General features: G+C 36.7%; 1 protein-coding gene across 1 annotated transcript; it reads left to right on the top strand.

Moving 5' to 3' along the window:
* The first annotated feature begins 3804 nt into the window (after positions 1-3804).
* Positions 3805-11343, top strand: LOC132553753 (L-tyrosine decarboxylase-like). The gene is made up of 11 exons (XM_060218026.1): positions 3805-4128; positions 4689-5152; positions 5507-5588; positions 5821-5998; positions 6325-6462; positions 6613-6829; positions 7829-7964; positions 9800-10015; positions 10301-10549; positions 10803-10934; positions 11326-11343. Exons 1-11 carry the CDS (start codon positions 3805-3807, stop codon positions 11341-11343), a joined length of 2154 nt encoding a protein of 717 aa, XP_060074009.1.
* The last annotated feature ends 862 nt before the right edge of the window (positions 11344-12205 follow it).

The raw sequence follows: 12205 nt of genomic DNA on the forward strand, positions 1-12205 counted from the left end.
AGCAGAAAGCAATACGAAAGTTTATCATATAGTATTAATGTATTGCGAATGAAAATATTTTCGATATTTCTATTGCTATAAGTTTGCTCCGAGGTAGATAAAAAATCGTATCAAATTCTTCAATAAAAGCCTGATAGTGTATGGTGATGACCTCCCGCCCTTGAAACTCTAGCACTCAGCTGTTAGTGAAATAGTTATAGAGTGATGAACTTGAATCGCTGTTCCAATTGCAACATGTAACAGACATCACATATGCCCCCCTCCCTGATAACATACTAAAAGTAAAAAGTCTAAATTGAATATAAGTATATAACAATATTTTCCGTCAGCGCCGTTAATTTCCCAACAGATTTTGCATCAGCAGCTGTTTGAATTTATTATGGAAAATGGGTGATTCATATGTTTAGATAGATGATAACACATCAGCTATTAACAGTTTCGAATTTCGTGTTTTCCATTAGATAATTTAAGAAAAACGTTAAGTACATGTGGATATTCTGAACCGTGCAAATATTTGAATGAATTAAAACATCACGGCAAACCTCTGGGACTAAATGTCTACACTAAACCTGCAAGCTTGAAGATTGTACCAAAGGCACACATGTGAAAAGCATTTTGTATAACGAATGAATCAGGCTGTCATGATGCTAATGTTTATGGTTACTTCTCAGAGGATTTGTGTTCTAATTTGTTTCAAAATTTTGATTTGATTCTCAAAATGATTAAAAGTTTGGTCTATGTAAAGGTATTATGTCCAGCCAAATTTCACTTTAGGAACACATACATGCACTTTTTTCAGTGATCGCCGTGTTAATATTCATTTTGTTTTCTGAATATAAGTTTGGATTATGGTTCTGATTTTGCACAAATCTGATCCCAATCATAATCTGCCTAGAGAAACAAAATTTCGTGATTGTCAGTAAACTGTGCGAGGTGTATGATATTATACATGAATATCGTGCTCTTAAACTGTCGTTAGACTTCATCACATAAACTTTCTCCCCTGGGCTTACATTCAACTCGAAGCCAAACCTATCAAGAAGGACAAAACGTTCGTGGGGAAAGAGGACAAAAGGTAAAGATATCTCTTTTAATAGCTTTACGCCTCTCTGAGGGTACTTGATGCTACATGTACATTTTTGCTGTATATATCATTACATAAGAGAGGAAGTACTTTTCGTTAACAAAATATTGATTTTTATATAAAATCTCAAATACGTTCACTAAATATAGATTCACATAAGAGAAACCCTTCTCATAATGCTGCACAATCATTTGGATTGTAACAAGTATATTTAAGTAAATAGAATCATCAATTCCTTGCTATTATACACAACATGTAGAGAAATATCTAAAGTTTGCAGGATTTGTTCATATAACATCCCTAAAACGTATGTGTGTAACGTTTTGTTCAACAAGAAAGTTTAATCAAACATATTGTTTTCGGTACGCAAGTATCTTAAGGAGCGTTGGTGCATTTCTTTGAACCAAGGAGTTCTTTAAATGACAGTTACGGTAGATGGTACTCGGGCCAAGCAGATGTTAGTACCAACAGCTCACAGGGCCTAAGCTTTATACGGTGTCCACGATGAGGTGAGTCACCAAAGTTCTCTACAAGAACTTAAATGTTCATTATGAGTACCCAGAGAAGCAACAAAGCGACCAGGGTCGTGACTCCGAAACCAAGATGTTAAAGAAACCTTGTAAGTTCGCAGGGGTTAAGAAACCTAGAACAATTCTATACCACCCCTTGGGAAAATCGTTTTACAGAGAGGTTCAATCATACTCTCCTTGACATGCTTGCCACAGTTGTAGATGAAAAAAGTGGATTGGAAGTCGTATGTCCCATCCATGGTTCCTCCACGTCCCCACTTTCTGATGTTTAGTTGGCACATCCGGCTTGCTGTAGATGGCTTTCTAGGTGTTGCTACAGACAGCAAGGGGATGGGGGGAGTATACATACCATGCTGCAGCTAACGAAGTCAATAACAGCCTGACAAAACAAGGCTAGGCATGATACGAAGGTTAGGGAGTGTACCATTGAGTTAGGGTGATCAGATGCTGGTCCAGAAAAGTGGGTTTCCAAGGGAAACACAAACTAGCTGGCAGATGGAAGCATGATCCACATAGGAAGGGAAACAGAGATGATAAGATAACTATCTATAAGATGCGAAGTGAGAAGGGAACTGGTCCCCTTCGTACACTGCTCCGGAATATGTTGTTTCCATTTACGACACCGCCCATTGATGAAGTAGAGGAGCAGACGAGTAACAAAGCCCTCACAGCTCCTGTTAGTCGATCCAAAAAATAAACAAGCCAAGTACCCATACTGTCTCTGATTCATATTTGAGCAGTACTAGTTCATTTGTTAGTTGTAGTGAGCGATATATTATTCCCCATGTCTGATTTCCCCTCTAAACGGCCCTAGAGCTTATAAAAAAAAAAAAAAAAAACAGAAGCTCAAGGCCAGTTAACAGAGTTGCTGATGAATTCAGAACTGCCTCTGCAGTATCCCTTAGGGATGATCATGGTTCTGAGCTTGGTTGGGTTGTGGAGTCTCCTAGGGGTCCGGAGTGGAAAGTACGTCCAGAAAAAACCTTTAAAATCCCGGACAGAGAGTGGGTTATGTCACAGCTCATTAATGAGGGACCTAGGGTGGAATTTTTGTGTAAGATACTATTCAGGAAATTTTGATTATTTTTGATACTTTAAATGTGGAGTTTCATTCACAGATTGTATGGTGTTGACTACCCGGTACATCCCTAATGTGGGGATAATGCCTGTTAAGTTGGTGAAGCCATAGAAGCTGTTGTTATATCAGGGATTACAATCAAAGGTTGTCCTGTACAATCTTTTAAGCTTGGAGTGGTCACCCAGGAGTCCCTACAGTGCTTATGGTTATATGTATATATTTAGTATATCTGTTTACGTGTATGTATTCTGTTTACGTGTATGTGAAGTAACTGTGCATGCATGGGGTATTGTTTACATGACTGTATATGTCCTCTGGAATGTATGGTATGTAGCAGAACTGGTCCGACGTGACATTGACAACAACAGGAATGCAACTCTGCAATTTAACACCTCGCATCACATGCTTATTGCGTTCCCACACCTGTTTATGTCACGATTCCCTTATATCGTAAAGAATTCCGTCGCCATTCAGAAGCCTGGTAGGTTGACAATGTCGAGTGTAAGGTTGCGTATCATTTGCATTCGCGACAGGTCGAGTCCGTTTCGGAAGTTATTGCAAGTATGTATATTTGTTTTTGTAGTTTTTTTCTTTCGTAAATAGGATGCTAATAAAGACACCTGAACCTAAATTTTGCCAAGTGTGAGTTACTTCGCCCCGGTGACAACACCCTTGTTGCAACATCCGTGACGAACGTGACGTAAATGTTTGAAAAGTAACGGTCTCACAACGTGGCTTACACACTGTGGACGTTGTGAACAAATGTGACGTTTTCCGATTGTGCTGTATCCGTTCATATAGGTGAATACCAGTTTCTAACATCGGGTTTGCCGATTTGATAGTCTCCATTCATTTCATCTCATTTTGTTTACCTTTTCGATATCGTTGTTGTTTTTATTCTCGAGATTCCAGATCAACTGGTTATTAATTAGTTTTGACCCGGAATTTCAAATATTCAGTCAGAGATATTAATATATACATATATGTATGTATATATACACAATTGACTTGAATAGCATCAGTCACAGCTTGTTGCTCTTGTCAGTGCCTTCGTTTTTCATTTAACTTGTTCTAACCGCTCGTTCTTGTCTTTATTAAGGACATATTGCAATATGGCGTATTGCAATGGGTTTGAAAATGCCATTTGGGAAAACAGAATTGATGCAGATGTATGCGGCTCTCAGTGGAAAAAACTAGGATCTTGGTTTATAGGGACGTCAGGTGAAAATGAGAGGGAATTTCTTGAATTAGCTTTGAATACACTTCAACAAAATATCAAACCACGAAAATACATTCCAGAAGATCCATTACTTATTACCCCTGAGGTGAAATCTTCAGCAATTTATAGAGATGAAATGGCTAAACTGAAGGTGGAACTGAAGTTTCTGAATGAGACATTGGCTGAATCCATTCCGTACTCCAGTGTCCGGTACCAGGTAAAATTAACGTCAACTTAAACGGTCAAAGAAAATAAGAAACAATCATTTAAGTTAAACATTAAGTACGAAATATAAATATTATGAGAAATTAAAAGTTATATGACCATAATATGACAATTATTTCCTCCATTAAATGTCAAGGCGCAATTTCAATCAAGAAATGTATTGTAAATATCCTTTTAAATTACCATGAATCATACGAATTTGTGGTTTCATAATAAGCCTACTACAGGCACTTGGTCAGTACATATGAGATATGGGAAGGCTTAAATGACACATTTATGACAGTTCGAATGGAAACAAATCTGGTATCTTTTTTATCACTTGATCGATTTTTCGGACAAGTGTTGTGGATGTCAAACTTGAAGTCATATCTATCTGATCTTTCTTCTAGAGTTTTTATTGTTACGAATCATTGTTATCTGTGGATGTGTTACGTCAGTTAATTATCTTACGTGTTGTCACAATAAGCTATATGACTCATCAATGAATTCTGAATTTTATTTTTTGAGGGTGCCGAGCGCTACATAAATCATGAGTTTTCCATATATTAACAGGGTCATATGGTCTCTAAAACAACGATACCAGCCAAATTAGGATTTCTGTCTGCCTGGATGACAAATGCAAACAATGCGTGTGGAGAGAGTGGTCCAGTGACGATACAACTGGAAAAGGAGGTTGGGAAACAATTGTGTGACTTGATTGGCTTTGACGTGTCACAAGGTCCAAGAGGATATATCACAAGTGGTGGATCGTCTGCCAATATTGAAGCTTTATGGGCATCCAGAAATGTAAAGTTCTTCCCTTTGGCAGTCCAAAAAGCTATTCGGGAAGAACCAACTTTAGCAGATGTAAAGGATCTAAGGGTGTATATTCCCAGATTGGATAGAAAACAGAAGTTGATATCCTGCTCAACATGGGATCTTCTGAACCTTAAACTTGATGACGTCATATATTTACCACAAGAAATTGAGCGTCTGACAAGCAAAGACCACACTTATTTTCAAGGTGATATAAACAAGTAAGGACTTTTTTCTTTGCTACGATAAATCATATGTTGTAGGTCAGTTGTTGTTTTGCATTTCCCAATGTCATATAAAGACGGGAATCAAGAACGATTCAGCCGCTTGTTGTAGTGCATTACATGTACTGATATGTTGATAGAAATGTAATTATGACGTAACATCCTCAAAAACCAAGATCATTATGAGAAATGTGTCGACAGATATATGTCATTCCACGAAGATATTATAACCTGGAGACAGTAACACCACATGGCTGGTCCTGCTATTATTTTTATTAAAGTATTTTTATCGACGTTGTTTTGAAATAATCTCCCTTGTGCAACGAATTCAATATTCGAACTTAATTCAAGGTACAGTATGGCTTACAAAGGATTTGTCGAGTTCTTCCGACTGCACGACTTGATCCATTATAATTCGGAGAGTTTGTGTGAAGTACCAGAAATGTGGTGGTAATGTCTCTAATAACGTATTTATTAGGTTGTGACCACCGCCGGTGCATAGAGCTTGTATATCGTCTAATGATGTTAGCTGGGATGGCGTTTCCCTTCTCGCCAGTTCCTGTAAGTTGGAGGCCGTACTCATTTTCCTAGGACATCCCAGTTGTGGATCTTCTATCGCGATACCGCATTGTTTTTAAATTGCCTTTTACAATGACTTAATCAAGTTCGATATGCCGCCCAAGATCACCATTCTACCCCCCAACAAGCGTCTGGGAAGAATTCTTTCTGTTGTCGCCATACTAGCTTTGTCCCATCTTCGTACATCAAACAAACCCTACTTATCAGTGAAAAAGTGTTCCACATCTGGAAGGGCCATCGTCATTGTCGCCGAGGCTAGTCAAGGTTGGTGCGACGTCGTCGCCTAAAGACGGTTCATGCGTAAGGCCTCCTCGCACACATTCCATGGCGTTTCAGCCTGTTATGGATGGTCAAGTTGTCTACCCATCGACCATGCAAATTCTTAGACAGTCGGATGCTGAAGCAGTTGCAGTAAAATTTTGCCATAAATGACAAACATTCTTACAACCTTGAGTTGCATTGGGCCAGTTTGGAGCATAATAATAGCCATTTCGCTATCATTTCAACAGAATCATATGGCAGTCATAAGAAATATAAAATTTTCTAAAAAACTCAAATGATTAATGAACGACTATATAATTTCATTTCAGCTCTGCGGAAACGTCTAGAAGAATGTTTAGTGAAGAAGGTCCCGATTATTGCCTTGATCTGTGTAATCGGCACGACAGAGCACGGAGCTGTGGATCCTGTTGAAGAGATTCTGAAATTGAGAGCAGAGTATAGGAAAAAAGTAACATGAATTACTATGAAAAATATTAATATTATGAATTATCTCATTGACAAATTAATAACGAAGAGAGAACTTGTGAAATTGTTTGGATGCGGGATTTTTTGCTAGTTTTCTGTTTTTAAAATAACAATTCCAATCAACGTGTTTCAAGGCCTAAATTTCTACCTGTTAGCTGATGGAGCCTGGGGTGGTTATTTCGCGACCCTGATGAGAAAGCCAGAGGAGAAAGACCACTTGTTGCCAGCCTTTCCTATCAGTAATTACGTCTGCAAACAGATATCCTGCTTAAAGGATGTAGATACAGTAACCATTGATCCTCACAAGACAGGATATTGTCCCTATCCGGCTGGAGGTATTTGTTACCGGTAAGATATAATATACCATGTTACATGATCTATGGAATTTGTTAAAATACGGTCGCAATTTACATACGTCACTGAAACAGTATATGAGTAATTGTTATCTTTCTCCTTGTTCATAAGAGCACGAGATTTTTTCGTTATTCAAAGCGAAATTCCGTATAACAAAACTATCCGTGTAGCATCGGTTGGGCTATCGTCCCCAAATTGTCCTACCTAACAATAAGTGACTGTGTGCTCCTTTCTTATGATTGCAAGGTATCAACATATATGTATGTTTGCACATGCGATGTGCGCACGGATTTTGTTTTAACTAAGTGTTTGCCAAGGGCACTGTCTCGTATTGTAACTGAATGAGTAAAAGCACTCTTTGAAAGGCATATTTCCCTTAGAACAATACTGAGCTAGACCACCCTCCGAGTGCGCGTGTTTGTACGAAATGTTATTGTAAACTTCCGAATGATAGAGCGGAACTTAAACCTGTTTCATACAGCAATTAAACTAAAGTATACTGTCGAAGGCCTCCAGCAGGACTCCCCACTCGGTTACATACTGACAACGGGTAAACCAGTCATTACCAGAAATAGTAGCGATAATTTTAAGGGAGTCATGGATGACACGGTCAATGGACAGAGCCTCATTAAATGCGAACTAATGGCCAAAACGTGAGACGGTATCAAGGGAGACATTCGTGAAAACGACCGTTTAGAAAGAATGATTATGCATTGAAACATAGGTGCAGTTCACAACCTACGAACAGAATGATTTAAGAGAGTATTTACATATGAGAGATATATCAACATGGCTGATTTGCAACTGAAGTTCGGTCTCCTTCTCTTATGACTTCATCTAAAATACCAAAACATCCATACTTTGTTGTCTCCTTTATTAAATCGTGCATGAAAATGACGGTTAATCGCTATAGAGTTAAACGACATGAATATCAATATCATTGAAAAGTGAAATTAAGAATAAACCTATGTACAAAAAATTGTTTCTCTGAAGGAACGGACAAATGAAGTCAGCCTTGGCTTTTGCTACTGATATGCTGCATGGCACGGGTTATACGGATAGTAATTGTTATGGACTCGAGACTTCGAAACCAGGGGCAGCGGCGGCTGGTGTCTACCTGGCTCACAAGGTAATTTATGGCGGGCTTTAAACTATGTTAACTGAATAAATATAAAACTCGTGCTAAACCTAACATACAAACATGCCAGAAAATCAAAAGCTGAAGATAACGTTATACGATATCATTTCAATAAATGCTTTTGTAAGTTTTCATCAATCAAATCTTTATAATTAATATTGTTGTTCTGTAACCATCCACAATATTATCCCCATTGAGCAGAAACACGATATCGTAATAGCGCTATCCATGTGGTAAACTCTGCGCAAAAGTTTCCGTCTGGTAAAATATTGCAGCACCTAGTACAATTCTGGAAGCGTACTTTACAGGGAGTTTTTTATTCCGCAAAGGAATTAAAAAGCCGGAAGGACTTAATGTCTTTTAAATAGTATAGGTGGTCAATCTGTGCTACCTTATACTGTATAAAATGCCTGCACAATACGACGTTTTGAGTTGAAATGAGTTTACGCCATTCATTCGCTTATCCATTTTTTATCCTTGATATTGAAAGACTAACTTTCGCGCTTTAAGTTTGCCAATCCTTTATGCGCCCTAAGGGTACAAAATAGTACACAATGTCTTGTCCATTAGGTCACCTTACTATTTGAGCATTATTCAAGAACTTGGCACGTTCTTGATATATCAGGAAATGTACGTGTGAAATATTATAGCACAAAAATTATTTAATTACAAGCACAACGAATGCTTTAACAACAGCAATGCTATTTGCGATGCTGAAACCACTGGCTTATCTGTTTCTGCATTCAAATCAATTTTACCAGTTACATTTACTGACCCACTTACAACTGGTTAAATTTATGGACACCAGAAGTGCAATATGTACGGCTCAAATTTGTTTTGTTTTGAATGTGTAGTTAAATCACAGCTAGATTTAATACAAACACGTATAACAACGGACTACATGCTGTAAGAGATCAGTCTACTTGCGTGGTAATTTAATGAATTTTGGAAATTCGTTTCTCTTTTTTAAATAAATACAACATACTATTCCTTCATATTACTGACCACTAGCGGAAGAGGTCATGAACAGCTATTTTTTGAACAATTTGATACTTCAGACTGTCCAGCAAAGTTATGTTCCTGAATGATTTGTTGAATAATATTACTTATAACATTGGCTCTGGAAAATCTTAATTTAACTATAACAGTGTTGTATTTATTTCAATTTTTGAGAAATGATGTGCCTAGTTGTGTCTTAGATATGAATTTATATTCTACAGCTGAGTTATATTAATAGAACACACAATTAGACAAAGAGTTACATTTAAACTGGCACCATTAAAAGACAAGTAAAAGTTTCTACCCCATTCCAGGAAATTGAACTATATAATAGAAATAAATATTCTCTTTCCTTGCATCAAATAAAACCAGAACAATAACAACTTTGCAGTTTGGTTTTACAATTTGCAAATGGTAAAAAATATAACAATGAAAATATAAGATAAAATATAGATATAATATTCAATAATATATATAAAAAAAAAAACTAAATATGCAATATAGGTTTAGGTCTACTGCATCATGCCCCAATCTAGATTTTGTTCTCTTAGCAATACTGACGAGTGAGATGTTGATGCAGTTTTAATCCAAATTTAGCTTAATTGTATCTAAAACTGGGTTTTTGAATTATTCCAATAAATTAAATATCGCGGTTGTGTTTGAGTGAGAGTCATTATCGAACTTACAATGAAAAAATACGAAAAGAAGGTATATGACTTTCGGTCGTGTTACCCACCACCTACAATCTAAGCGCTCCCAACCCCTTCTCTAAACAAACATTTAATGTACTAAATAACTAGCAATAGTATGATGGAAAATGTTTGCAGGTGATCGGTCTGCACAGTTCTGGATATGGACGAATTCTAGGACAGTCAATCCTCGGCGCCAAACTGTTCTACTGCGCATGGCTAACAGCAGCCAATCCTGATGACGAATTTGTTTGTGTTCCTTTGATCCCGATTCCGGAGGCTTATGATGAGGAAAAAGCGATGAAATTTATCCGTAAAAGAATTCTACATTCATCTTATGAGGATATAGTTCTGGTATGTGTAATGCTGATTACTAGTGTAGTTTTGAAATGGTATCATGAGATAAGTTAACGGAGATCAAGAGTGAAATTCAGAGTTATTGGTTGGGAGAAGAAGATTCTATCCCGTCGCAATAGTCATGGTCATATAGACAGCGCATGTGGATAACAGGTGTTCTAAATTATTCATAGTGCGAACTCACTGTAATGACATGTAAATGGTGTTAATATATCCTACGTTCTAAGTAACATGACTGTTATTTTGTATGATATTGAAATAGTTTATTTTGTTTAACGCCAGGATATCGAGGCGATGGATTTCCTTTCGGAGATAGGTCCTGATTTATTCGTCAATGCCTTCGCTGTTAATGTCAAGGGTAACGCGTGTGTCGTCAAATGTAACCGTCTAAACATGGCCGTATTCAACAGACTGTCACACACAGATCCCAAACAAAGAAGTGTTTGTGACGTGCCACTGTTCCTGACAAAATCGAGACTTTCCCAGAAAGAATGTAGCACGATATTGGGAAATTTTAAAGAACGTCTTGGGGTATGTTTTAGGGATTTAAAAATAGTTATTTCGAAAAGATTTATTTTTCTGTCCTGAGATTCAAGGTATAGCTAAAACAATGTTTAAGAGATAAAAAAAAAATGGCACAATATGATGTTTCAGGCAAGTGATCATGAAAGTTTGTGTGCGAATCTTCTGATTTGGTTTACTAGATGGATATCAAGAATTTACGTAATAAATTAGCACGGAAAGCTCTTCTGTGATGGATATGATTGTATTTGTTTTCTCCAAGGTATCAAAAGAAACAGCGGACGTTCTTGTCTTCCTAAAGAACACGGTTATGAACCCCTGGACGGCGGCTGACCAGACAATTCAGATGCTGGTGCGACATTTCCGACAAGTGGTCACTCAATGCATCGCAGAGGTAATGGATATACTGATTTCAATACTTTATTCTCAAATTTAATACTCATTTGAATTAATAATACATCAGTTCTCTATTTTCTGAATTTCCACATCTGTTGTTCAATGACTAAGATTTGTTCAGGGTCGAATTCATGTTTATTCATTACATTACACATTACTGTTATTGCTACATTTAAATTTAAATGTAATTTTTATTTTTATGACTTTCAAGCAGTAATTCGTAAGCAGTTTGCAGCAGATGAATTAGATATTGATATTAGATTTACTCTAAAGATGGTATCACTTATTTATTACAAGCTTAAGTGTAACTTACAACCCCAGAAACTTTCAAATCGTCGGAAATTTTCATATGCTAACTGTTGACGTTTTACAAATGCATTCTTTTTCAGATTAACCAGACGGAATAAAATCAACAAATGACGAAAAGCAAGCTGAGAAATGCTTTCATCGGAAATATACAATGATGTATACATACCGAATGTTTACGTTTGTTTAATAATATGTTCAATCTTATATTTTAACATTCAGTTCATGTATATCTCATTCTATGAAATTCTTCTTGCAGTGCAATGTATTTACGTTGACTGGCTCACCATTCCAGATGAGGCATGGTAGTTTTAAGTGTTGTCCTCTGGAACCGGAAACTCCACTTTTAATCATATTAAACAACTATTTAAATGACATATCCCGCTAGTATTATGATTCCGTCATGTCATGAAGCAAGGCAGACACAAGATTGTGTTTTGTGATTTATTTGCTCAAATACCATTGTGTCCATATTTTTCAACGATTTTGTGCCATTTGCCATCTGTTGTATATATAGCCTACGTAACCAGATCAGTTTTTCAAGTGCAAATAAAAAATATTGTGCTTAAATTTAAGCCCCCCACCCCCTCGTTCACGATTATTCTTCATAATGCTACCTCTTTATATTTTATCTGATCAAATAAAAAATACAAAAACGAGTTTTAAAAGGTTCTGTATTTAGTTTTCTGATAGCGGATTCGTCTGAATTTCTTACGAATATGCAAAGGTGATTGCATATGAGAAGGGACTTTAAAATGTGTATTCTTCCAAATCATTAGACATTTTTTTTCATCATATTTTAGTTTGACAATTTGGTTTATTTAGTTATACCCCACTAAATATTCCACTCTAAAGAATATGTATCATAACTATCTTTTACTGCCGTTCCAAACAACTCATATTTTGCCTTGATTTACTTTTAGACCAAGACATTTTGCAATTTTTCAATGGATCATATGACTC

Source organism: Ylistrum balloti, unplaced genomic scaffold (assembly GCF_031769215.1).
Source record: "Ylistrum balloti isolate Yb309-2 unplaced genomic scaffold, AGI_CSIRO_Ybal_v1 Utg370346, whole genome shotgun sequence".
NCBI classification, from domain to species: Eukaryota; Metazoa; Mollusca; class Bivalvia; order Pectinida; family Pectinidae; genus Ylistrum; species Ylistrum balloti.

Coding starts and splice junctions, on each gene's coding strand:
- LOC132553753 (XM_060218026.1), top strand. CDS start 3,805: ATGGCGTATTGCAATGGGTTTGAAAATGCCATTTGGGAAAACAGAATT. Junction 4,129..4,688: donor ACTCCAGTGTCCGGTACCAG/GTAAAATTAACG, acceptor ATATATTAACAG/GGTCATATGGTCTCTAAAAC. Junction 5,153..5,506: donor TTTCAAGGTGATATAAACAA/GTAAGGACTTTT, acceptor ACTTAATTCAAG/GTACAGTATGGCTTACAAAG.